A 26666-nucleotide genomic window follows, 5' to 3' on the forward strand; every position below is an offset into this window, starting at 1 on the left:
CAAAAATAACACAGTAAGCCCAAAGACAGCGTTGGGAATAAGAAAAAAGGAATTATGTTGGTTGCTTTTGCGCTTTTCATTTTATCTATTCAAAGAATTTCAAAATCAAACGAGATTGTTGTGTTAGCTTTTTAATATTATTTTTTAAAGGCATTGTTTTAAAATACTACGATCGGGACACCTGTGGTTTAGGCGGGAAATCATTATTGCGCGCGCGCGAGAACCAAAAAATAAAAGATAAATAAAAACGGTGCTTCGAAAAAACTGTTATACCTTATTTCTTCTCTGCTCATGTTTGCTCATGTTTCTTGAAAACGTTATTTAGCCAAATTTTTGTCCAAAATGAGTGTTTTGAACGATTTGTTTAGTCAAATACTTCATTCAGAAGAAAAGACTCGCGAACGATTCTCAAAACTTCGTACAGGTTAGTCTACATTTGTTGGGGAGTAGTTAATTAATTAGAATCCTTTTAATTAAGAAACTTAAGTACTTTATTTACTTCTTACTTATAATAACCTAGTCCGTAGTCGTATTTTAGACTAAAAATTTATTCGGTTAACACAGTAAACAACGAAATCCGAGCATGCCAGCTACAGATACGCGAAGTGCAAGCTGATCTAAACTCCCTGGCAGAAACATTGCGAGTGAAAACACATCGACTCGCAGAAGAGGAGCGTGAAGTCAACTGGTTAAAAGTTCGAGAAAACGTTCTGAAGGAAAAGCAAAAACAACTGCATGATAAGAACGTTGAAATTGAAACCGCTCTGGTGAGTAATCCAATCAATGAAGCAGAAAAAAATTTACTTATAAGTACTTAACTTAATATAAAACAGAACATTTAAAAGTCTCTCGATAGACCTTTGTGTATTTATTTTCACGTTTCTTAGACAATGGGGGGGGGGGAGGGGGGTGGGGGTGAGGTTGAAGCAACTCAACCCCCACCCTTTGTTGTTGTCTTAGTGTACTATAATCAAACATTGTTGTCACAGTGTACAATATTGATGGATATTTTCTCAAGTCTGATTATTTTGGTGAGCTCGATAGGGCGCAGCCTAATAGGCATTAAGAATTGCCTAGCCTGGAGCTGAAGAATGCATGCTTTTTAGTAAGCTCCCCAAACGTTCAAGGAGTCAAATACAGGTCCAATTTTTTAAAAAAGATGCTTTTTTTGTATCGACTAGGAACCGAAGCCATTTCAGCAGAGCGAACCACGAACCTATTCACGCCCCGCCCCCCTTCCAATTGCAGTCCTGATATTTGGTGACTATGTTGCATGGTTTTAGTTGATCTGTTTGATAGTCTGGTTTTGATTTACAGAAAAGGGTTATGGAGTCATCTGACAATGAAAGGTGAGACTAAATGGTATAATTGAAAATCTACAGACAAGGGTCTGTGGGGATTTTGTTGAAATAGGGGAATCAACGCAGCACTAGAGTTTTATTTTGTATGTCTCTCTGAAAACTGTTATTTTGCTATCGTTTCCAGCATTAGTACTTCCTAGAAAGTATCCGCATTACTGAACTCATAATTTTGTAAACTATTATTGTAACTATGATTTTGCAGAATCTGACTAGATTAGCTAGTTCTCTTAGTGGGTTAGCATGAGATATATATTTCTGTACAACCAAGTTCAAATCGTGAGAAACAACAGAAAATAGGGAAAAACTTCTCAGCAGTGTGTTCTTTATTGTATCAAGAGGCACAAAGTTTAACTTTTTTTCTTCTGCAGGGATGCCTTCACCTGTCAAGTATCCAATTTTTTAAAATTCCACGATTTGACAGGGCAGGGAAAGCGCAAGCGGGAAGATGAGGACTCTTCAAAACTAAAGCAAATGAGATTAGAGGAGACACGACTTAGAATGAGTTAGTTAACCTTTTTTTTTCATAGTTCTCAGATTTGCCTGCTAATAATAGTGAACATGTTTTTTGCTAAAATCAACAGACCTGAAAAATCTTCAAACTCAGCAGGGTGAAGTAGGTTTACTAGTAAAAAAGAACAAAGTATTAGCTGAAGCAGAGGAAAATCTCTCCAGAACCATTAATGGTATTGTATAATAGTATGTCTGTTTTATTTTTATTTTCTTGCTGACAATTCTCAATTGTTTCCCTGGCAAAAGTTCTTGAAAAAACCTTAGAAAAAGAATACAAAACAACAGAGATGCTGGAGAAAGAGAAAGCTGCTGCAGGCTCAAGATTACAGAGTGATGCAGAGTTCAGGAGGTATTGGGAATAACAAATCAAAGCTAGCATAACATGAAGAAAAATTCAAAAGGCTGCAAATGTTCTCTGCTTATGCGGCTGAGGATATCTCAGTTAAGTGTAATTTTTAAAACTTTTTTTTATAGTGATACATTTTTTCTCGATAACAGATTGAGTGCTGAGTTAGAGGCTGCCAGGGATGGGAGCATGGAAGGAATTTGTGAAGCTCTGTCAGAAGAGTTGAAGGAGCTACAACAGCTACTATTAAAACAAGAACTTCAGCGCCAGAAGAAACAGCAGGAACAACAACACAAACCAGAAAGAGTATGAAATACCTTTTTTTAATCCTCGATGGGTTTAAGGAGTACATATATGCCTTTTATTATTATGCTTACCTTGCAGAGCGATACAAGAAGAAGCTTTAAAGAGAGTATGAGAAACAGAGGTAGAACATGGCGCTATAATCTCAACAGAAGCCTGGGGGATGGAGAGCAACAGAAAATAGATAATATACAGATGGAAATCAAGGATGAAGATCTCATTGACCTCTCCCCTTGACTTTAAACAAGGACTATAATCTGTCATACTATTTGCACTTAAATGCTGTTTAATAAAACCTTTTTTGTAATCTAATTTCAAACATAGTTACATATTTAATCTAGTCTGACATATCTGAATCATCAGATCCAAAGTTTTCCTCCATCATTCCCATTTGCCTAGACCTGACTGCTGCCATGGCTGCTACAGAAAAAGCCATTGATGACTGTTCATTGCTGTACTTAGGGGATGTAGGAACCATTGCAGGCTGCCAAGAAGCGTCTTGATCTATAGCTTGCTTTGCTGGTGTTGTTTCTGTAACCCCTGAGCTTCTAAATGGCCCTTTGTCAGTCGACTCTTGTTTACAGGTCTCAATTTTCAAACTCTCTCTAGCATTCTTGTTTGAGTCATGCTTTTTAATTGGATCAACAAATCCTTCGTGTGAAATAAGAGGATCCTTGCTCTTTGTGAGTAACACATTTTTCAACTCTTTGAGAAGATGTCTACTCTCTTCTCTAGCCCTGCTCTCCTTTTCAAGATCTTCCCTTGTTAGAATTGGCTGATCAATAATCACATCATCATAAGAGTCAGTGTATGCTTCTAAGACATAGTCTCCCTCCTCAATCATGCTATCTGGTGAGACCAGGCTTATTACTTGAGATGCTACGTCTGCATCTTCTGATATATGTGGTGGTATATTGTTTTTACTTACAGAGTCATGTTTGCCACTAACAGATGACAGCCTGTGGTACCCCTCCTCCCAACAGCACATGACTGACTCTATCTCTCCTTTAAGAACCTTCATCTCGTTACACAGCTCAGTGTGGACTAGCTCTTCATCCATTAGCCTTTCTTTTTCTAGATAATCCTTTATTATTTCATTGAGTGTATTCACTTTTGTAATCCCCAACTTAAGGTGGAGCTCAAGACTATGAATAGCTGTGGAAAATAGTATCCAGTTACTTTGTGGTGCCAAGTGCTGTTGTTTCGGAGATGGATCACCTTCACCGGAAAAGTTCATAGCAACTTTGTGTGCATGATAACTTCTTTGAAGAGATGCCAGTGCTTGTGCTATTGTACAAGCAGGCTCAATAAAAACTGTATTCATTTTAGACATCAGTTCTATTTGCACAGATCTTTCTTCCATATCACCATATGCTTGATCTGAAAGGAGTAATAAATAACGACTAAGAAATTCAGACTGCTGGCTTGCAGCTATTGCTAACAAATTCTTCAAGTGATGTGTTGAGAGACTGGCTTCTTGCACAAAAAGTGATTCCATTGGTGCTACAGACATACTTGTAAACATACTATCAAGCTCTGGAAATTGAGCTAAATTTTCATTAAGATTTTTGGCAGCTTTACTTGTCTGCTCATGAATGTTGGACAGCTTATCAAACATGCATTGCCTTAGTTTTGGATAGATCACATTCTCAAAGTTATCATTAAGGGAAGTAGAGAGCATCCCTTTAGGCATTCCACTCCCAACAAGCATCTGCCCACGGCAAATCAATTCAACTTCTTGTATCATATTTATGGATTTTCTGACTAGAAGAAGTAAGGATCTTATATTAGAACAGTACTCCCTTAAAATACCAATGTATCTCCAATATTGCTTACTTATTCTGAACTTGAGGTATGTAACTGTGAAAAAAGAAACAACGAGAACTACCAACGTCACAGCTAGAATCGTCAATGTATAAACTAGAGGTTTGGTAAAGTGAGAATATGTTATGGGGTTAAATGCTAACGCTGCTAAAGCAACAAACATCGCAAATAAATACATTCCTGAATGCGATGTAACACCAAAGAATAATGGTAATGCCTTTGTTAAGCTTGCATCTGTTTGTTTATTTTCACAGTCCTTATCGTCAGCGTTAAATAACTCAGGATCGAATCTTAGTAGAAATTCGAAGTCGTCTTCGTTCAGAGTTCCAGAGTTTATCACAAGGGAAGCACAGTCTTTCTTGAACTGAACGATTTGATCAGCCTGCCATCGCATATAAGGAGACAAAAGAATTTTCTTTAGTTGATATATTTTCTTTGAGATGAAACATGCATTATCATGACATTTAGAATCTTTATATTTCGTAACATTTTCTTGAGTTTGAAAATTGCCCATATTCTCTTTCCATGATACAGCTTCGTCGATGTGAAGGCTTTCCGACTCAAAATCTTCGAACCCCACATTCCTGAGATGCTGCTCTAGCGGTGAATTTGCGAAAATAACACCTTCATCTCCGTCATCCATGATATATGGGTAGTATTCCCAATAAAAAGCTCCTCTATTCACAAGACAACTTACACCTCGTTGTCGGCCATTGTGAACACAGGTATCCCACTCTAGTGATTGTCTGCTGACTACCTACGAGCCCGCTGTATTCCGCCATTATACTCTTTCTTCATAGCAGCATGGATAGGTTGAAAGGGATAAAGGAACGATCTAAACTAAGGAGACAACTTTTAGCACAGCAGGTAAGTTGCTGTGTTTGTTAAACTTGAACTACATACTACATTAACTCATATGGAAAGTTTGTATGATATATTATTAGTTGTGAATTATTGATCGCTGTCAGTCACAAAGAGATGTTTTATATGACACATTGCATGATGGTGACACAAGGAAAGATTGAAGGCAGGGCATGAAATCCTTAGCATAGGGTCTTTGTCTTTCTGCCCAAAAGAAACACTTGTTTTGCAGGCCTATACAACACATTATTATAAACAAACCATTTTTGACTAACATACAGTAGCTACTCTTCAGAATTTTGTACCACTACATGGTGTATGTTGATGCAGACATCCTATTCCAATAGTGGAATACTCTCAGTAATGTAACATGCACAGACCTAGACATTATACAAAATAGTGTTAACTTACTGAGTCTTCAAATAAAGAAACACTGCTTTTTGGAGGCCAAAGAGATTATGCGCAGCCATCTGTACCCAACCCCCCACCCCACCCCACCCCCCGTTAAGCAGCTTTTTGGAGGCCAAAGAGAGTATGCACAGCCCTCTGTACCCAACCCCCCCCCCCACCCCCCGTTAAGCAGCTTTTTGGAGGCCAAAGAGAGTATGCACAGCCCTCTGTACCCACCCCCCCCCCCCACCCCCCGTTAAGCAGCTTTTTGGAGGCCAAAGAGAGTATGCGCAGCCCTCTGTACCCAACTTCCCCCCCTGTTAAGCAGCTTTTTGAAGGCCAAAGAGAGTATGCGCAGCCCTCTGTACCCAACCCCCCACCCACCCCAACCCCCGTTAAGCAGCTTTTTGGAGGCCAAATAGAATATGCACAGCCCTCTGTACCCAACCCCCCACCCCACCCCACCCCCGTTAAGCAGCTTTTTGGAGGCCAAATAGAATATGCACAGCCCTCTGTACCTAACCCCCCCACCCCACCCCCCATTAATCAGCTTTTTGGAGGCCAAATAGAATATGCACGCCCTCTGTACTCAACCCCCACCCCACCCCACCCCCTGTTAAGCAGCTTTTTGGAGGCCAAATAGAATATGCAAGCCCTCTGTACCCCCCCCCCCACCCCACCCCCCGTTAAGCAGCTTTTTGGAGGCCAAATAGAATATGCACAGCCCTCTGTACCCAACCCTGCCCCACCCCCCGTTAAGCAGCTTTTTGGAGGCCAAATAGAATTTGCACAGCCCTCTGTACCTAACCCCCACCCCACCCCCCATTAAGCAGCTTTTTAGAGGCCAAATAGAATATGCACGCCCTCTGTACCCAACCCCCACCCCACCCCCCGTTAAGCAGCTTTTTGGAGGCCAAATAGAATATCCACGCCCTCTGTACCCAACCCTGCCCCACCCCCCGTTAAGCAGCTTTTTGGAGGCCAAATAGAATATGCACAGCCCTCTGTACCTAACCCCTACCCCACTCCCCATTAAGCAGCTTTTTAGAGGCCAAATAGAATATGCCGCCCTCTGTACCCAACCTTCACCCCACCCCACCCCCCGTTAAGCAGCTTTTTGGAGGCCAAATAGAATATCCACGCCCTCTGTACCCAACCCCCCCCCCACCCCACCCCCCGTTAAGCAGCTTTTTGGAGGCCAAATAGAATATGCACAGCCCTCTGTACCCAACCCCCCCCCACCCCACCCCACGTTAAGCAGCTTTTTGGAGGCCAAAGAGACTATGCACAGCCCTCTGTACCCAACCCCCCCACCCCACCCCCCGTTAAGCAGCTTTTTGGAGGCCAAATAGAATATGCACAGCCCTCTGTACCCAACCCCCCCCCCCCCACCCCACCCCACGTTAAGCAGCTTTTTGGAGGCCAAAGAGACTATGCACAGCCCTCTGTACCCAACCCACCCCCCGTTAAGCAGCTTTTTGGAGGCCAAAGAGAGTATGCACAGCCCTCTGTACCCAACCCCCCCCCCCCCCCCACCCCACCCCCCGTTAAGCAGCTGACAGATTTTGCTAATATCAGTTAGGGGCAGCAGGCTCAGACAGCATTGGACAGCTGCTTGGAAGCAAAGATGACTTAGAGCCAAAGGCAACAAAGGGAGAATCCAGCACAAGTGCTGCTGCCAATGAACCACCTATCAAGAGACAGGCTCTTGACCAGGCACCTTCTGGCCTTCCTGGAATGCCTTCTGCAGCACCCAAGGTGAAGTAGGACCTGGAGTGATTGGTAATCAGATCTGTATTTGTACAGCACTTTGTACTTAGCTATAAACTGCTTGTTTGGATGCAGCTATTTGCATAGGCTGAATAAAGCAATTGTATGATAGGATGCATCCCAGAAGATTTGAAGACTTTCTCAAAGTCCTTTTGTTGTTTCACACCCAGCATGGTTTGCTTGGCTCCATATGTTAAGGCGAATTTGAAGTCTATCTTGAGTGCATCTTTACTTCAGTAGGTTAGGCTAGGTAAAAGATGATGATTTTAGATTAAGCTAATGTATTTTATGTTTTCAAGGTAGCTGGGATAGGGGGGAGAGAAATCTCCTGTCTATAGGTTTTTTAATGTAAAAGCAATGCAAGGAGATGAATTGCAATAGTAAACTGAACTTTTTTGTTTATCAGGTATTAGTGTCTGAAGACAAAAGCAATCTCAAGGTAAAGTTTGTTGAACAGGTCCTAACTCAGTAGCCTTAGTGAAAAGTTATTGTGATATACTGTGGTAGCTTGATATAATAGCTTGACAGGGCTCTTGGCAAAATGTTGTTTAGTTCGAACAAGGATTACACTCTTCTTTGATAATATCTTCTTTATGGGCAGCGAGTAGGAAGATCTTTGTGTTGAAGTTTAGTGAAAAAATAGCATTTGCTTGGTTCTCTATTCCTGACATCCTCGGAAACCCAGGGGTATTTCCCTCTAACGTTTCACAAAATAATTAGTTATTTTTCTCGCGAGTGAAATGTTAGAGGAAAATACCCCTGGGTTTCCGAGGATGTATTCCTGAACTTTTCTGAGTTTTCGGTTGATACTAGTTTTTTTTTTTAGGTTTTCCTTAAATATTTACAAAATGTTGATTTAGTTGTCATGGAGATGTTACTTATCCGAGTAATCAAGCTCCCTGATTTTCCATGCAGCAAAAGCGCATGAATGGCATGTAGAATCAACTCAGAATCTACGCTGGAAAATGTTAAAATCCTTTCAGTCTGTACTGTAGCCTTAGTATAGTTATAGTGATATAGTAGCAAAGATTTGATTGGTCAATTCAATAAGATTACTTCTTTTTGATATTCTTTATTATTCAGCAAACTAAGCAATGTCTTTTCACTGATTCTCAAACAACTAACTGTTGATTGCAATTGCAGAAAGTTGATGAAGAAGAGACTTATGTTCCTGTTGAGGAGGAGTATAAAGACTCTAGTCACTTCCTCAAGGTAATAAGAAACTTACTTTTTATTTGTCCTTTATTTATCTTTACTGCCCAAGAAAATAAAATAAAATAAAACAGTGTAAAACATGTGCACCCTTGATCTTTTAACCATAACCCAATGGCCGTAGCAGGGGGCACGTGCCCCATCCCATTCCAGTTATAAGGAAATGACCAGTAGGGGCTTGGCTGTGCCCCAATATTTTCTTAATGTCTCTAAATTGGGTCCCTCCAATATTTCAAAGCTTGCTACGGCACTGAACCCTAACCCTCTCTAATACCCCCCTCCGCCTATCTAAACCCAAGATTTCCCCTTATCTAATTATCTTGCCCTCCACTTAAGTATAGCCTTTTTTTATTTGCAATATCAGTGGTTATTCTACACCTTTATTAAAATTTAATTAGTATCCTATTATTAGTCAAATTAAGACACAGAGTAGTCACTAATTTATAACAGGTGAGAGATTTTGAGGAAACAAATACCTACTAATCCTTCTCTTATGTAAAGTACAAGGCAGCAAAGTGTGAATGAAATTGCAGTCCAATAAATAATTGTGGACTCAGTGAACCGTAAAGTCACCTTTTTCCTTCCTAATCTTCTCTTTATCTGATTCTGTAGGGTACTCAGAGTGCAAACCCACACAATGACTATTGCCAGCATTTCGTAGACACCGGACAGAGACCACAGAATTTCATCAGGGATGTGGGTAAGTGGAGTTCCTTGCGCTAGTTACAATGGCAGAGAACACATAATTTCATCAGGGATATCGGTAGGTGGATATTGGTAAGTGGATGTTGTCAAGTGGATGCTAGTAGGAGGATGTTGGTAATTGGATGTTGGTAATTGGATGTTGGTAAGTGGATGTTGGTAAGTGCATGTTGGTAAGTGGATATTGGTAAGTAGATGTCGGTAAGTGGATGCTAGTAAGTGGATGTTGGTAAGTGCATGTTGGTAAGTGCATGTTGGTAAGTGGATGTTGGTAAGTGCATGTTGGTAAGTGGATGTCGGTGAGTGGATGTCGGTAAGTGGATGTAAGTGGATATTGGTAAGTGGATGTCGGTATTTGGATGTCGGTAAGTGGATGTCGGTGAGTGGATGTCGGTGAGTGGATGGCGGTGAGTGGATGGTGGTGAGTGGATGGTGGTGAGTGGATGGTGGTGAGTGGATGTCGGTGAGTGTATGGCGGTGAGTGGATGTCGGTAAGTGGATGTCAGTGAGTGGATGGCGGTGAGTGGATGGTGGTGAGTGGATGTCAGTAAGTGGATGTAAGTGGATGTTGGTAAGTGGATGTTGGTAAGTGGATGTCGGTGAGTGAATGTCGGTAAGTGGATGTCGGTAAGTGGATGTCGGTAAGTGGATGTTGGTGAGTGGATGTTGGTGAGTAGATGCCGGTAAGTGGATGTCGGTAAGTGGATGTTGGTAAGTGGATGTTGGTAAGTGGATGTCGGTGAGTGGATGTCGGTGAGTGGATGTCGGTGAGTGGATGTCGGTGAGTGGATGTCGGTGAGTGGATGTCGGTGAGTGGATGTCGGTGAGTGGATGTCGGTGAGATGATGTCGGTCAGTGGATGTCGGTCAGTGGATGTCGGTCAGTGGATGTCGGTGAGTGGATGTCGGTGAGTGGATGTCGGCCAGTGGATGTCGGTGAGTGGATGTCGGTGAGTGGATGTCGGCCAGTGGATGTCGGTCAGTGGATGTCGGTCAGTGGATGTCGGTCAGTGGATGTCGGTGAGTGGATGTCGGTGAGTGGATGTCGGCCAGTGGATGTCGGTCAGTGGATGTCGGTCAGTGGATGTCGGCCAGTGGATGTCGGCCAGTGGATGTCGGCCAGTGGATGTCGGTGAGTGGATGTCGGTGAGTGGATGTCGGTCAGTGGATGTCGGTCAGTGGATGTCGGTCAGTGGATGTCGGTCAGTGGATGTTGGTCAGTGGATGTCGGTCAGTGGATGTCGGTCAGTGGATGTCGGTGAGTGGATGTCGGTGAATGGATGTCGGTGAGTGGATGTAAGTGGATGTTGGTAAGTGGATGTTGGTAAGTGGATATCGGTAAGTTGATGTCTGTAAGTGGATGTCGGTAAGTGGATGTCGGTAAGTGGATGTCGGTAAGTGGATGTTGGTAAGTCGAGTGCCCTGCGCTAGTCAGGGCTTCTGGAATTACACGCTTGTGAGGAAGCGCGTAATTTGGCTTTCTCCGCGTAAGCCGCGTAATCCACATATTTCAGCGTAATCCAGCGTAATTTAGCTAAATTTTAAAGAAAAGACATTCAAGTGCATAGCTGATGTGTTCTTTTAGGGTTCTTACCTCTATTTCTCGTAAAAAAAAGACGTAAGAGCGCAATATTTCAAACTGAATTTCGAAAACAAATGAAATGACTAGGCGTTCTTTGCTATACCGCGAAGGCCTAGGACTAATAATAAAATACCTTTTTTAATTGGCTGGTGGCTAGGAGCCAATGAAAACTCGCCTAAGATATTTTCGAGCAAAAAATAAACCTTTTTCAAGTTATTTCATGCTCTCTTTCGGTACAAAATGTAGTTTGGCCGTAACAGTTGATATTCCGTGTAATTTAAGGCGTAATTCAATAAAGAATCCTGCAAAATTTTGTTATTTCAAGAAAAATGTATTGCAAAATCCTGCGTAATAATTGATTTTCCATGTAATTTAGCGCATAATTTAGCATAGAATCCCGCGTAATTTTGAGTTTTTTTCCGCATAATTCCAGAAGCCCTGGCTAGTTACAAGGGCAGAGAACACACAATTCCGTCAAGGGTTACAGGGGCTTACAGCACGGGGGGGGGGGGGGGGGGGGGGGGGGTTACCCTCCAGCAGAAGAGTAGACATGGGTGATCGTAACATCTTTGATGGTATAAAATTTCGACCAACTGCCATCCCTTAGGGGGTGTTGAAGGATTTTTTCGATTTTGCTATCTCTTAGGGTTAAAAATTTCTAAACCACACAATTTGCTATTTCTTCACTTAGTGGTAAGAATTTCTGTTGGCCACGCCCAAAGTGCCATCCCTAAGGGTTAAAATCAATTTTGCTGATGATCACAGGGTTCAAAATAGTGGCCAGCTGCCGGCGATAGCTTGCTGTTGTCTGTTTTTTTGCAGGCTCTTTTTTTCTGTTTTCTCATATTTTTGAGTATGCAGGCTTTTCCCTACCAACAACCGGAAAGCCAGCAAAATCTAGCAGATTTAAAAAAAGTTATTTTGAACCCTGGATCACCCCTGTCTGCTTTTATCCATGTCCCCCCACCCCCCCCCCCCCCCCCCCCTGGGGCCCACAGGCAGAACTGTGTGCTACTGCAATACCTGAAAACATGGCATTTATGGCTCTTGATTTGAAGTATTTCTTACTTGTTAGGACTTGCTGATCGATTTGAAGAATACCCAAAACTCAGAGAGTTGATCAGATTGAAGGTAAATGCAAATTGTGGTTTGCACCAATTTAATGTTGCCTTAATGAAATTGACACTGAAACTTATGTTTTCTATCTATGTTTTCTACCAAACATTTTGCCGTAACAAGAACAAATGATTCTATGCCGGTAAAGTTTCTAAATCAGTTGTCATTGTCGCTTACTCTGCTCTTGTATGTGAATGGAAACAGGAATAAACTTACTAACTGAAAATAATTATTAATTGTGTTACATTATCTCAGGATGACCTGATAGCCAAGAGAGCAACACCGCCTATGTAAGTATAACTTTTGTCTTTATTTTTGCGACATGGGTGTCACTTTATGTATTTTCACAAGAATTTAAAGAATATGCATTTTTGTAAAATCTTTTTTTAATTCTTCTTTGAAATTATTGCTGAATAATAATTAGTTCACATTAAAAACAGTTACAGACAACATATTGTGTAACATGGTCAAACACATGCATCAAAAAATATATAATAAATTGTATAATTTTTTGTGCAAGTTCACTAGTGCAAATAAAGTAGTTAGTGCAAAGTTGTACCTTCTTTGTTAACCCCTCCTTAACCATGATTATTCTTATAGGTATTTGAGGTGTGACCTTGAGACCTTTGCTCTCCATGACCTTGATAACAAGTTTGATGTGATCCTTGTGGACCCGCCTCTAGAGGAATATCAGCGCCGTCATGCAGGCGTCTCATTCAATTTCAAGCCCTGGACCTGGGATGATGTAAGCTTGAAGCTTTCTTGAAGGCCTCTTGCCCTGCTCACAGGCATAGATGGTGTTATTTAATTATCCTTCTGTTAATTTTCTACTGTGTTGGAATAAATGGGGCTCTTCAAGTGGTCCAAAATTCAAACAGGATAAGTGATGCAAAAAATCTAACATGTTCTAAACCTAACTTATTCTGTGTGAAAACACAATCTAACCTCCCTTTAATTTAGCATGGCCCCTGATTTTTTAATTACATTTTACCTTCAGGCTGGCTAAAGTCTTCTGGACAAAATGCCCAATGAAACGTTAGCTTTCTTACAAATTCTGTTACTTTCTTGACTTTCTCTACATGTTTTCCTCAATTGTATCCCACAATCTTTATTTTTCAGATAATGAAATTAGACATAGAAGAGGTGGCCGCTCAGAGGTCTTTTATCTTCTTATGGTGTGGCTCTCATGAAGGTCTTACAGAGGGAAGAAAGGTATAGACATCCAAATATGAACAATTCTTTGAGGTTCATCTTCAGTTTTTTTTTCATCTTCTTATGGTGTGGCTCTCATGAAGGTCTCACAGATGGAAGAAAGGTATGGACATCCAATTATGAACAATTGATTGAGGTTCATCTTTAGTTTCTTTGTTTGGCTGCATCTCAAATGAAAGTCTTTAAAGTTTTTCATCTTCTTGTGGTGTTGCTCTGATGAAGGTTGATGGAAGAAACGTTTAGATTTATCAATAAGGTCAGCCTCTGGGGACTGTGTTTCAGAGAGTTCCATGCTTACTTAGTTCATGATTGTAGTAGACGCTTTGTTTCTTAAGGTACAGCATCTGAAATTAAAATCGGATATGGTAAGCCTTGAATTTTTTCAGAAGTGCAAAAAAAAATTTTGTGTAACTGATTCCATTTTGTGGTTTTAGTGTCTTCGTAAGTGGGGTTTTCGTCGATGTGAGGATATCTGTTGGATCAAGACAAACAAGACCAACCCTGGTAACACGAAGTACCTCGAGCCTATTGCCATCTTCCAGCACACCAAAGAACACTGCTTGATGGGAATCAGGGGCACTGTGCGCAGGAGCACTGATGGCGACTTCATACACGCCAACGTGGATATCGATCTCATCATCACAGAAGAGGTGAAAACCCACATTTTCTTTTTTTTTTTTTTTTTAGTTAAAAGGGCAACCCCATCAGTTGTGCATTTAAGTCTCCTATGGGCCGTGCCAATGGCTGAAACTTTACGATTCACTCAATATATCAAGCGGATTATCAGGAGAACCAAAACGGTGATATCATGACATAAGACTAGTATAGCTTCCGTCTCTCCTCTAATAGTGTAAAGGTGTTGTTACACGGGATAACATGCAAAAAAAACTTTTCGCGATACATTGTATCGTAGAATGTTTTTGACCGTGTAACATATCGCGCAACTTTCCGCGCATCATTTCACTCGACAACATGTTGCGTGTTTTTTTAGCCCGCTTGAAAATATACAAAATAACGAATATCTGGAAAATTATTCTGTGTAACATTTGTTTGGTAACATGTCAGAATGGATACGATACAATGTGTCGCGAAAAGCTTTTGTTGCATGTTATCCCGCACGAAGAAATATAGGCGCACAAAGAAATCACGTGATTTTTTCGGTGGGCACCTCACGCTAAGACAAAAACAGAAATTGCTGCCACCGTCACGTCATAGAGAGACGAAAGATATTAAGATATTCCGATAAAAATAAGCCCTTTCTGACAAAAAGGCTGACGCATAATCGTTGAAAGATTTGCCACAAAAGCCTGTGCGAGTTTGGCAACCAAAAAGCCACGCGATTTCTAAGTGCAATTTGCCTTTATTTAGTCAACCATGCGCCACTGTGAGCGCATGGTTGACTAATTAGTTGGTTAGTTAGCCCCCCTTTAATGTGACGTGTTCAACGGGTTTAGGATTCTTTTGATATATCAAGCGGATGATACAAGAGTACTATAACGATAATGTCATCCAAGCCCCAACAGACAGTGCTCAAAGAACTAATGATCGAAGTTCAAACGAAGCCATTCTGTGTCGTTAAAATCGATTAAATGCTGTTCACTGCAAGCGACTGTGTGTGTGTGTGTGTGTTCAACGTTTGTTAGTGTACCAGGGCCTATCACTGACGGTAGTCATTGTCGAAGATTTTATTGCGTGGTTCTTTTACGTCCTATCATTTAGTCTCCGCCTTTCTTAGGAGGTGTTTAAACAAAAAGATCGGAGGTCTCATATCACACGCTCTTTGTTGCAGCCACCCGAGGCGAGTTTAGAGAAACCCACCGAGATCTTCCATATCATTGAGCACTTCTGCCTTGGTCGCCGCCGCCTACATCTGTTTGGTAGCGACAGCACCTTGAGACCAGGTGAGTAAATCTAGTGTTTTCCCCAGGGGGATGGGATGATTTTTTACTACTCGCTTTTTACTCTACATAACATTCCACATGGCTACCCAAGAGAGGGAGGGGACGTGACGATGTTGACGCGACAATTCACCGAGTTCGCCCACTATAGCATGCGACCATCAAATGATGTGCGGTAACCCCCTGGGGTTAAAAATTTCCGAGCAGTAGATGCAACATTGGATTAATTAGAAATTATGTTTCTTTTCGTGACAAAAAAAGCATTATATTATTAGGCATTATTTAGCATATTGCTGACAATCGGTGTTCAGCTCTTTCCAAAATAAGACATTTGGCTCCACCGATGTAACTTGGATCGATTGATAAAAGCCAGGTAAACATTTGATAGCCTGTGTACGGTCTTCTCTCCCCTCAACAAAATATATACTTTTATTTGTGGAGTGAAGAGAAGACGGCTGAACGGAGTGAACATTTGACAAACACAATAATTTGGAAACGGTCAGTGTTCTTCCTTGTTTGGTAAAAAGGGCGGTTTGACGTTCACGAAGACTCTACGGGCTTCGCTGCGTTGACTGAGGTCAAGCTTAGTTTTGTTAAAGCCGCATTGTCACCAGTTTACTTCCGGAGGTCCGACGGAAACCTCAACTGTTAAAAGACAATAGAATCTATTAGAATCCGAGATATTTAACAGGCCATCCGCTCTAAATTATCGGTCACATCCTCGAAGAAACTTCCAATAGACACACTGCTTTCAATATTTTGAAATATTTTTCGCGTTTTCAGTTAAAAAATCATCGGACGGAAGTAAACTGGTGACAATGCGGCTTTAAAAATGTGGTTCTACTGAACCCACGTAACCACCCATGCCTCCATCACTGAGGTAGACTCCAAGAAGTCGCCGCTGTGTTGAGCGTTTTACTCCCCCCCTCCCTCCCCTCCCTCCCCATTAATGACTGCTGATTTGACCAACTATCATCATTCAGCTTCCGTTTTAGTTGGCTAGTGCCAGTCCTCCGCTATGAAAAGTCGCGATTAAAAATGGCTGACTTTAAGCAGTTTTTGGGGTGGGAAGTGAAACGCTCGACACAGCAGCGACTGCTTGGGGTCTACCACTAAAATACAACATTATTCCAATGTGTGCTTGTCTCCTTGTTGTCCGTGCTGTTCTCGTAATGCAGTGAAATACCGTATTTTCCCAGGCTGGCTAACAGTTGGGCCCGACTTATCAAGTACGAACTTCTCGAGCGAGACGTATAAGGCGTACTTTAACAGTGAGCCCGATGGCTACCTTGTCGGCTGTTCCAACGAGATCGAGTCCCTGAGGCCCAAGTCGCCTGTGAAGAACAAGGGGGACAATTCTGGGCGGGGAGGTTCCTCCCGAGGTGGAGGCGGGCCAAGGGGTGGGCGTGGCGGACCTGGGGGTCGAGGGAGGGGTGGTTATCAAGGAGGGAGGGGAAGGGGGTTTCAGCAACGTATGTAGGGTTACTGAGAAATTTAACATTTATCCATTACGAGAACCAAAAGTATGGATAGCTCATATATGTATTCATATCAGAAACACCCGGAAGTTAAGGTAACACGATGGCTTTTTGTAACGGTCTACACTTTTGGTTTTCTCCAGTTCTGTAAATAAAGTAGTGTATTATACAACTGAAGCCAGACCTTTAAAAGAGTGGTGTGTATAATCCCTATCCCAACACCTTGCGTACTATCAAGAGAGCATAAGATAAGAGAGGGACACTTTGGTATTACCCGCGCGCCATGTCGCGTCCGAATCCGGCTATTTTTAGTAACCACCACCCCACCACTGCGCGTGAGCATTTTTATCACCCTACCCCCGCGCTTTGGCATTTACATGTTGTTTGCCGCTATTTTGTGACTTGAAACCGAAAAAAACACCCTATTTCCACAAATACCATCGAAAATTTCATTCTAGCATCAAGGGTGCAGGCACTTGCGGTTTATTAAGAGGATGTAGTACTTCGAGGATTGCAAGATTTCCAAAACGAGACTTCATTCAAAATCAAGAGCGGAAAACCTCGTGCTTCAATCACAGATTTTGCTCTAACTTGCTGCTTCTTCCTGGTTTTTCAACATTCATTATCTTCCTAATGGTCAAACGAAATCTGTAAGTTAGACATTAGATATAATATTGATTTTTGTGAGTATTCCTGTGAATTGAGAAGGAATCCAAGAAAAATACATTTCATAAAAGTTATCCTTGTAGCGAGGGAATGCATTTTTGTGATGATCAAAGCCAGCAAGCTGAAGTATCTGAGCTTTTGTAAAAGTGAGCAAATAAAGAGGGAGATATTACTGTATTTCTATGATGTTGTTATTATTATATGTTATATTATTATGTTGTAATTATACAAGCTGGTGTCGGGATTTGAATCAAACGCAGTATCACAGCCATTTTATCTCTCGTCGGTTTTTTCTTTCTAATTTGACTTCGCCGCTCAGACAAACAAAACAGTCAAACTATTCAGGGATTTAGCTTTCTGTGAGTATATTTGCCAATCTTGGTAAATTACGTTAGACCTGTTTTCTTCTTCCGAGTTATTTTACATGATCTCTTTTCATTCCTATCGAGTTGGCAAAACAACAACATGCAACCCGCGGGGGAGTAGGACAAAATAAAAGGCAAACAACAAGATGTAAATGCCAAAGCGCGGGGGTAGGGTGATAAAAATGCTCACGCGCAGTGGTGGGGTGGTGGTTACTAAAAATAGCCGGATTTGGACGCGACATGGCGCCCGGGTAATACCAAAGTGTCCCTCTCTTATGTTATGCTCTCTTGGTACTATTTAATAAACGAACTAATTCATTTTAGAGGTTTTCAGTTAACCGACAGGCTATAGTCCTTCTAAAACTTATTACTCCTCACTTTGTCTTTTCTTTCTTGGGCCCTTAAAAACTTGACATAACTCAACTTGATTTGATTCGCGGCTATTGGACAATTAATAACTTTTTGAAAATCTGATAAAAAGGATTCATTTTATTCATTATTTTTTAACTCTACAGTTTTTGCATCCCATCATTTTAAACAATTTTACTAAAAAGTTGCAATACATACATCAAATGTATGTACACCTTCCCTGCTAGCAGAGGCCTCTTTTCTCTGTATTTCGCTGGGCTGGAGTTCGCGAGGAAAAGATACCTCTGCCATGGGTCGCAAGTTCGTTTGATCAAACCGCCGTCCACGATCGTGGACGAGATCCAGAGCGCATGCTCCGTTCGTTAATTACTGGCCACATTTTGAGCCCACAATGACTAGCGCATGCATGAAACGTATATCCGCTGCGGGATAATAAGCCCGCATTCGAAACGGCGTTCTCCGTAGAAATATCACGCGACGAATTATAAAAGAAGCCATTCAATGCCTTATCTTCATTCAGGATTTTCTCTCTTTTGACTAACGAGTCAATCGTCCGTTTACAGGTTTTGCATATTCTTCTGGGAATAGCTGATCTACCAAAAAGTTTTGTAACATTTTCTTCGAATCCAACTGTGCGATATTTACATTGAAGAAACTCGCCTGTCCAGATGTCTTGAAATTAATCCCACAAACAAGACAAAACTCGTCTTTGCTGCGTTTGTTGTTCAATCTTTTAAATGACGTTTTAGGTGATTGAAATTGAACAGTTGTTTTCTTTTTTCGAAGAGGAGAACTAACCGGAGTTTGATTCATGATTTCCGACTAAACCCATGCAAAGTATATTAGCATATTGACAGCTTTCGCGCGATGGTACGGGTTTTGGCACGTCCGTCGCTTATTAATGCAAACGCATGCGCAACAGAAACAGTTTCGACCCATGGCAGAGGTCTCTTTCCCTCGCGAACGCCAGCCCAGCGAAATACAGAGAAAAGAGGCCTCTGCTAGCAGGGAAATGTACACCTTAACATGCCATCAATTGTTTCAGTCATACTTTGTGCGACTGATTTAGTATAACCGTTGTTACAATCTACGGTAAATATAATAAAATTATACAAAACTCCTATCCCTATCGTTCCAAATCAGAACTGTTGGCTGCTGAAAGGTGACGTTTTGTTCTGATGAGAAGGTGGGCTACCTGCAACAACAAGACGAGGGTAAACAAGTGTCTTATTGGGGGAAGAGGGGGAGCATATAGTTTCGGGAAAAAAGGTTGGGTGCGGTATGAAAAGAGTTAGGATACGGGATAGATATGAATGAAAAAGGATGTTAAAGTACTACATTTTTCTTGCTATTGATATCTCTTTTTAGCCTTCATCTCCCAGCAAAAAAAAATCGAAATTTCTTTTCATTTACTAAAGTATCCCGGGAAAATTCATCGAGAATTTGTCATACAGTTCTCGTATTTGAAGCACAATTTCCACGTTTTTGAGCTTTCAAGGTTGGCAAGTATGGTAGCAAAATAAAGCGATAGGATGCAGAAAAAAGATTCAATAAAATGGGGTGTGGTCAATGAAGGAGTTCCCTTTCCTAAATTTAATTTCTTTCTTACGCTTCGCCATCCCTCTTCTTTTTCGACGTAGCGTGAGAAATCGATTTGATGCGGAAACGAGATCCAATCTTGTGCCTCACAATCTCTTTCTTCACAATGAAAAGAGAAAAGAGCAATTTTCTCCCATTTATGTTGTTATTGTTTGCTTGCGCGACACTATCACTTTGTTATCTTATAAAAGAAGACGTAGCGAAAAGCGTTAGGATGCGGAAACAAAAATTGGTGGTGTCAACAGAAGTGGTGGGATCATTAGAATTCTAACAAACCTATCCCTAAAAGAATCCAAGGTAATAACTACAGTACTCACGAAGCAGATGAGAGTGAGCCTTGCGAACTAGGCGGTCGGCCATAGCTACTGGGATAATACTGATTCGACCCGTCAGGGGAGGAGACATGAACACCAGCAGGAGGTGGCATGCGGTACGGTGGGGGGGCCCCACGGGGACCATCGACATCATTAGGTTCGTTGGAGCTAAAAACAAAAACAAATATAAACAACTTTATCCTTGCGGTTATTCGCCCCTCGCTTTTATGGACAACTCGCTGTTATTCACTACTTGCTTTTATGGACAACTCGCTGTCATTCACTACTCGTGGTTTTTATGGACAACCCGATGTCATTCACGCCTCGTTTTAATGGACAACCCACTGTTATTCACCCTTTGCTTTTCTGAGCAAGCCGCTATCATTCACCCCTCGTGGACCCTTTTTATGAACAGCCCGCCGTTATTCATCCCTTGCTTTTATGGACAACTTGCTGTTATTCACTCCTTGCTTTTATTGACAACCCGCTGTTATCTACCCATCTTTGCCCCCCTGATGGACAGCCCGCTGTTATTCGCCGCTTGTCTTTTATGGACAACCCACATTATTGTCTACTCGTTATCATTGCATTCGTAATCATCAAGTCGGGGATGGAAATGGGGAATTGGTCTGAAAGAAATTTTGGAAAACGGGATCACAACCAGCATGCGCGGGTTCTTATTTCCCTGACTTTCCCAAACACATTGCGTTTGCTATGCGGAAAAGGTTGGAACTATCTATCGCGTACCGTGCATACGGGGTAGAAGTGTGCGCTGGTCGCTCCTCGTTAGGGTTAGGATCCCGGTCCCGGTCGTGGCTGCTGGCGGCAGTCGATGGACGCGTCACGTCGTTATCGTAGGCCATCTGGCGAAGCTGGAAGGTAGTCCGCAAGATGGAGTCATGGTGATTGATTTGGGACCTGCAAAAGACGTGCGAAGAGTCAGAAAAAATGTCTTATTTGTGTTAATAGGGTCATGGTGATTGTCTTATGGGACCCACAAAACTAAGTGTTGTTTGTTTGACGACCATTTTCTACTCTAGAAAAAGTTGTAACCAATTCAGCCACCTATATTGCATTCCTTTATAACCCAAAGAATCAATGAAATATACTTCTAAATACGGGTCGTTTGGAACCAGTAATGCACTACACTCTGAAACTTGTTATATATTAGTACATATTAGATTGTTATTAGATGTGGCGATTCTTAGACAAAATAAGAAAAGACTGCTTTCTGATGGGGGAGGTCAGTCGCAGTCAAAATGAACACTAGTTTGACCCCCTAGGCCCTGATAGATTGGTGCTAGATGCCACAGACCTTGGAGTCCTTTGATCACGTTTGGCTCTGCCCTCCCTAAAACAAAACATGACACAGCCCAACAAGATGGCAATAATCAGCACAATCAGCAAGGGTAGTAGCAGGACCACCACAAACAGCAGGCCAAAGTCACGGGCTTCAGGATGGTGCACAGGCGGAGCATATTCTGTCTGGTGAAATGGCGCCCCAGAGGCAGCCCCTGTGCTAGCAGAGGCATTAGGCTTCGGGTCTTCAGAGGAGAGTTCACGCTGCAATATAAGTACCACATGAGTCACATAATGGTAGCCTAAAAAGGGGTTAGACCACCCTTGCCAATTGTTCCAAAAATACATGGGAAGGAGGCATATAAGAACAATGTGCATCCTCGGGGACCCAGGGCGTCGCGGAGATCGGGCACACAGGGAGCGCGGCGCGAGAAAGAAACACTTTCTCGCACGCTCCCTGTATGCCCGATCTCCGCGACGCCCTGGGTTCCCGAGGATGAACAATGTGTAGCTCCCCCATATGCCAATGGAAATGGAGGCTTTCCTAAACTCACTTAGTGTCATGCATGCTACCATGGCCACCAAGCCAAAGTTAGCCATTTAAGGTAATTCCTTTGAATTGCACTGAGCACCCCTTCTACGCATAGTGGCGCGCGCTGTTTGTTCGAATTTTCCGATATTAAGTGCGCGCGCGCGCCACAGTTGTACAAGAAAACACAGCAAAAGGCGCGCGGTTTTAACTTAAAGTCGCTTTGACAGAAAAACGAAGTGGGTTACCCCCATTTTTTATTTGCTCAAATAGTTAAATATATACGGGAAAATGATATACTGAAAGAAGAAAAAAATTTGGGTTGTAGAAGTTATGTTATTTCTCTTAAAAGCCGTAAAAATACTTCAAAATGGCACTTTTTACCGTATGAATAGTGGCGAAAACAATGTCTTTTAGTGCGATCTCTTAAAATGTGATTTGTTTTGAACATTAGCTACTACGGGTTATTGTTTAGGAGATCGGATTTTGGCAGCTCGACAAACAGAACTTAATTTTCTAAAGACTATAGGCACTCTTTTTGAAAACTAAGAGTTGGGATTTTTCCTTGCGCGATCAGTAAAAACGCGTCTACGCCCGTCTCTACGCCTCTCTGTTGTGAAAACGAGGTCGGTACCCCCATTTTTTTTATTACATTTTTTGAAAGCTCTTAACTTCAATATTGTTTATGCCAAGCTTTAAAAAAAATATGGGTTGTAGAACTATTTCAAGGGAATTACCATAAAGGTAGCCATTTAATATGCAAGAAAGTTTTGATTAATGTAGGAGGATTGTGTACTAAAGCATGTTTCTTGCCAGCTGTCTGGTTAGTGAAGTCCATGTCAATGACATAGCACAATTTTACCAATCTTATTAGCTAACTCCCTAAGACTATCAAGGTGGTGTGCATAGCATCGCAGCACCTCAGTCTTTTTTATGGCTTACCAGTTGAAACTTGCACCAATCAATGACCCACTGGCTAAAGAATTTTTGTGCATCAGGTTTGAGTCCTTGAGGACAGCCTACATAGTCACTCTCTAATGAAGTGTACCGCTTTTCACCACCAACAGCAATGAACACCCTGCATTTAACAAAACAGTTACCATCACAAGTTTGTATTGGTCACTAATGTTTTAATGAACATGTTGTAGTGTTTTCCCAGGGGGAGACTCTCCAGAAAAGTAGAAGGGGTGCTCGACCTATCTTTTAGGGTATAAAATTCTTACCAACTGCTATCTCTTAGGGGATGTTTGAGGACTTTTCAGATTCTGCTAACTTTTAGGGGTTTTCATGCCTGGGGAGGAGGATTTTTCAGATTCTGCTATCTTTTAGGGTGTCTCACGCTAAATGGTGGTCCAATCGCTTGAAGCGATTAAAAACCACAAGTCAACTGATCGGTTGATACTTCCGGCTTTATCAGTAACATAACAATACAGGATCCGTCAGCCAATTAAAACAGACATTGTTTTTAATGCTATTTCTAAAGGTTAAAAATTCCTTAGACCACACCCAATGTGCTATGTCTTAGGGTTAAACATTGTTGTTGACCATGCCCTTAGTGCTCTCTTAGGGTTAAAATTGATTTTGTTGTCAAGCACCCCCCGTCTGTTTTTCTCAAAGTCCCGCTCAGAAGTGTTTTGGTATTTTAGTGAAGATAAAGGATTAGTAGAATCCGAATAGCCAATTGAGGGTTGAGTACCCAGCATTTTGTCCAGTAATGGGCATCTTTAAAGAGGGAGGAAAACCATAGCAAATCGGCCAATAGAGAGCAAAGTAAAACTCTGTGCTTAGACCACTGCTCTGATATAAAGAACAAAGCCCATTATCTTAGCATAACACATATTTCATTAGGGGTTTTAGGTGAAGTCTAAAGATAGTATGCTTTTTATCCCTACGACTATATCTTTAGAGTCCTCCCTTAGGTTTATAACTATAGGCACCTACCCCTCTTTGTTTGGAGGTACAGGGACCCTCCCGCCCCTGTCCAAGAGGGACTCCACATTCGTGACCTGTATCCCTCTTGGTGGAGCCTTCCACAATTCCTCCACCTGAGACTTGAATGTGTCTGGCTGGTTACTGCCAAGGAATATATCCAGATTGGCACTCTTGATGGTGAATTCTGCTTGATACTTTAACACATCTTTAAAGCAAAATGTATGTTTGAAGACTGCTGACACATGGATTATGAATTCTGCTTGATACTTTAACACATCTTTAAAGCAAAATGTATGTTTGAATACTGCTGACACATGGATTATGAATTCTGCTTGATACTTTAGCACATCTTTAAAGCAAAATGTATGTTTGAATACTGCTGACACATGGATTATGAATTCTGCTTGATACTTTAACACATCTTTAAAGCAAAATGTATGTTTGAATACTGCTGACACATGGATTATGAATTCTGCTTGATACTTTAACACATCTTTAAAGCAAAATGTATGTTTGAACACTGCTGACACATGAATTATGAAGCTGATAATTCTGGCATGCTACATTACAGGACTCACCCTGAGAATGGTCAATGTGCAGAGTAATCTCCTTGCGCTTAACAGAGTAATCTTCTTTATCCCAGCCAGTTATCTACAAAGGGTAAAAAGTACATGATGTTTACAAGATGGGTTTGATTAATAGGTAAGGTAACCAATAATCTTTAGATGTTCTGGCACCATTTTTTGTGCAACCATGTACAGGAGGCAATAGGGGAAAGATAGCAACTACATCAGCAGATACTGTAATTCTGTGTCCAGAGGGGGCCCAAGGGGTATATAACCAACCCTTCTCATTTATCAAGATAAAAAAAAACATGTGGGGCATTAACCATTAACAACTATGTTCATATGTGATAAGTCCCATACATAAATTTTGATATAGAAAATTGCAACTTTACAATCGCCAACCAGAACTCCAAAATTGCTCAAAACTAAAGAAACAAAATTACTGTTTCCCACATTCAACTTGATTGGAGGGGGAAGGGAAAAGAGAGGAAAAATTGAAGAGACAGGAATGTTAAAATATACACACAAAATGTACATTATATCTATCAAAAAGCAACAGATAAAACACTAAACAACTGGATTCCTCAAATAAAGGATTTTACCTCCAAGTCCAACGTTTTTGCACTGGATGTTGTAGGAGAGCCATATAAATATGCAGGTTTAGATGAGTCATCTTGCTCAAGGCGGAGCCACTTGGGGAGGTCAGGTAAGCCCTTGGTTGACACTGTGAACCTAACCTCTGTGTGGGAAGCTAAATGAAGTATACATGGTCAGCATATTTAGAAGTGATGGGTTGTCAAGGGGGGATGGGCACCTCCAATCTTCAGGTCCTTTCTATGTGCAGGGACATGTCTAAAGAAAAATGCAGGGTGGGATCAAAAGCTGTAAATCATTCTTAGCAAAATGGTTAAGCTCAAAATGGCAACCTTAGCTCCAAATAATAGGTCGCTAGATCCATCTAGAAACCTTTTCTATACTAATATACACCGAAAATTAATTGCCCTCGGCGGATCGTTTTTTTTAAATATTTTTTAATACACACAGGTATACCAAGTTATTGAGTTATTAACCTGGCATCAGCTGGCGTCTAGACTGAGATGTGCTACGTGTTTATCATAAGTATCTTTTGAGGAAGTTGATCATAAATTTATTTTCTTATACCCAAGATAATTACTGTACCATTATAGCTTTCTGCTATGAGTCCACGATGGTTTTAGTGACTCTGGGATTTGGTACTTATTGCAATCAGGATATAGGAACTCAGAGAGAACACAAGCATAATTTAGGATAGAAATGCCACACTGGATTGGGATGAAGAAAAAATATTCCGGACGATAGATTTTCTGTGAAAATTTCTCAAGATACCAGGATTTGCATGGGATATTGTGTGAATCCTTGAAATTTAGTGAAAAGTATATTTAATGATACAGTACGCTACTCACCATCTGACACAAAGTCTGAGACACTAAGCTGATGCATGAAGAACACCCCCTCAGTCAGGTTGAAAGAGTGGGTGGAATACGGCATGCAATACAGGAATACTGGAGAGAAATACAGAAAGAAGGTATGATCCTATGGGCCATATACGGGTCCCATATATGGGCATTTTATTTATTGTAAATATTACATAGGAGAGATATCAGTGACTATATTGAGGTAGTTTGTGTGATTTGTGTGTGATAAAAGAGGTAGAGAATGCAGTGATTCTTATGGGGCATGTTTGTGGGGTAGGGTTTGTCTTATAATGGGGTAACTTTGTGTTAAGGGGCGAAAACGCATTTCATTTAACTTAATGCTTTGCATTGTAGCTTATCTAAGTAATGTCCTAGTCTAGATTATTTGCTTTTATGAGGAGAGATGTAGATTACGTGATTTTGCAAAGCCTTTTTAATCATCAAAACTTTAGTCAAATACAACACAAATTAAAGCAAAAAGACTTACCTAAGATATAGATACCTGCCATGCTTACAAAGCGATTCCACAGGTTCTGACAAAGTAAGTTTAAGTTATCTTTGAGGTAGAACTTTCGAGACACTTCGTATCGTTGTAAGTTATAGAGTCTCTCTATAACTAAAACGTATCCAGCGTACTAAAGGGTAAGGGATATACTTCCCTGACTGGTGTCACTAAATTGTTCCAAACACCAAGCAATATGGAAGGATGTGTGTATTATATGCACAAAGTTTGTCAAAATACCACAAATTCCGAGTCATAAACAAACCGCGACGCCAAAGGGGAAAACCGCTGATCGACAGCTACCGTTCGGTTTTGCTAATTTTTTCAAAAATAAAATTTACCATTTAATATTTAATATTTATCAAAACTTCTGAAGCACAATATTTAGCAATATCGGATCTGTTGTTTTTGCTGTTTATGTTTGTTGTTTAGTTTTATTATTAAAGTAATTTTTTTATTTCACTACCCAGGGCTCCCTGCGCGCCTGGCGGAGTGTCTCAAGTCCCG

General features: G+C 41.3%; 4 protein-coding genes across 6 annotated transcripts; 2 read left to right on the top strand and 2 right to left on the bottom strand.

Moving 5' to 3' along the window:
• Positions 1-222: 222 nt before the first annotated feature.
• LOC5522171 (polyamine-modulated factor 1-binding protein 1) lies at positions 223-2832 on the top strand. 2 transcript variants are annotated; one of them, XM_048725314.1, is made up of 8 exons: positions 223-424; positions 565-767; positions 1182-1260; positions 1783-1863; positions 1943-2044; positions 2118-2220; positions 2370-2523; positions 2602-2832. In XM_048725314.1, exons 1-8 carry the CDS (start codon positions 343-345, stop codon positions 2755-2757), a joined length of 960 nt encoding a protein of 319 aa, XP_048581271.1. In that variant the 5' UTR covers positions 223-342; the 3' UTR covers positions 2758-2832. The 2 variants fall into 2 exon arrangements, with proteins under 2 accessions (XP_048581271.1, XP_032223638.2); XM_032367747.2 differs by lacking the exon at positions 1182-1260 and adding an exon at positions 1318-1349 and having other exon boundaries at positions 225-424; positions 1730-1863.
• Positions 2789-4987, bottom strand: LOC5522298 (vezatin). The gene has a single exon (XM_001641876.3). It carries the CDS (start codon positions 4985-4987, stop codon positions 2858-2860), a length of 2130 nt encoding a protein of 709 aa, XP_001641926.3. The 3' UTR covers positions 2789-2857.
• Positions 4988-5074: 87 nt separating this feature from the next.
• Positions 5075-16741, top strand: LOC116604820 (N6-adenosine-methyltransferase non-catalytic subunit). The gene is made up of 12 exons (XM_048725313.1): positions 5075-5211; positions 7174-7353; positions 7772-7804; positions 8509-8577; positions 9190-9277; positions 11936-11991; positions 12232-12266; positions 12577-12721; positions 13096-13188; positions 13623-13838; positions 14978-15089; positions 16286-16741. The coding sequence occupies exons 1-12, from the start codon at positions 5149-5151 to the stop codon at positions 16564-16566; spliced, it is 1371 nt and encodes a 456-aa protein (XP_048581270.1). The 5' UTR covers positions 5075-5148; the 3' UTR covers positions 16567-16741.
• A 1323-nt stretch (positions 16742-18064) lies between these two features.
• Positions 18065-26434, bottom strand: LOC5522170 (alpha-sarcoglycan). 2 transcript variants are annotated; one of them, XM_001641874.3, is made up of 11 exons: positions 26145-26434; positions 25646-25744; positions 24806-24954; positions 24216-24288; positions 23647-23842; positions 22648-22783; positions 21193-21440; positions 20625-20795; positions 19881-20045; positions 18985-19159; positions 18065-18179 (listed from the first exon to the last, which is right to left on the bottom strand). In XM_001641874.3, the coding sequence occupies exons 1-10, from the start codon at positions 26164-26166 to the stop codon at positions 19156-19158; spliced, it is 1263 nt and encodes a 420-aa protein (XP_001641924.1). In that variant the 5' UTR covers positions 26167-26434; the 3' UTR covers positions 18065-18179; positions 18985-19155. The 2 variants fall into 2 exon arrangements, with proteins under 2 accessions (XP_001641924.1, XP_032223519.1); XM_032367628.2 differs by having other exon boundaries at positions 19872-20045.
• Positions 26435-26666: the final 232 nt, after the last annotated feature.

Source organism: Nematostella vectensis, chromosome 3, assembly GCF_932526225.1.
Source record: "Nematostella vectensis chromosome 3, jaNemVect1.1, whole genome shotgun sequence".
Lineage (NCBI taxonomy): Eukaryota > Metazoa > Cnidaria > Anthozoa > Actiniaria > Edwardsiidae > Nematostella > Nematostella vectensis.

Coding starts and splice junctions, on each gene's coding strand:
- LOC5522171 (XM_032367747.2), top strand. CDS start 343: ATGAGTGTTTTGAACGATTTGTTTAGTCAAATACTTCATTCAGAAGAA. Junction 2,045..2,117: donor TCTCTCCAGAACCATTAATG/GTATTGTATAAT, acceptor CCCTGGCAAAAG/TTCTTGAAAAAACCTTAGAA. Junction 2,221..2,369: donor AGTGATGCAGAGTTCAGGAG/GTATTGGGAATA, acceptor TCTCGATAACAG/ATTGAGTGCTGAGTTAGAGG.
- LOC5522298 (XM_001641876.3), bottom strand. CDS start 4,987: ATGGATGACGGAGATGAAGGTGTTATTTTCGCAAATTCACCGCTAGAG.
- LOC116604820 (XM_048725313.1), top strand. CDS start 5,149: ATGGATAGGTTGAAAGGGATAAAGGAACGATCTAAACTAAGGAGACAA. Junction 11,992..12,231: donor GAGAGTTGATCAGATTGAAG/GTAAATGCAAAT, acceptor ACATTATCTCAG/GATGACCTGATAGCCAAGAG. Junction 13,189..13,622: donor GTCTTACAGAGGGAAGAAAG/GTATAGACATCC, acceptor TTGTGGTTTTAG/TGTCTTCGTAAGTGGGGTTT.
- LOC5522170 (XM_001641874.3), bottom strand. CDS start 26,166: ATGGCAGGTATCTATATCTTAG. Junction 20,796..21,192: donor CGTGATCAAAGGACTCCAAG/GTCTGTGGCATC, acceptor CGTCTTTTGCAG/GTCCCAAATCAATCACCATG. Junction 20,046..20,624: donor ACTTCTACCCCGTATGCACG/GTACGCGATAGA, acceptor TTTTGTTTTTAG/CTCCAACGAACCTAATGATG.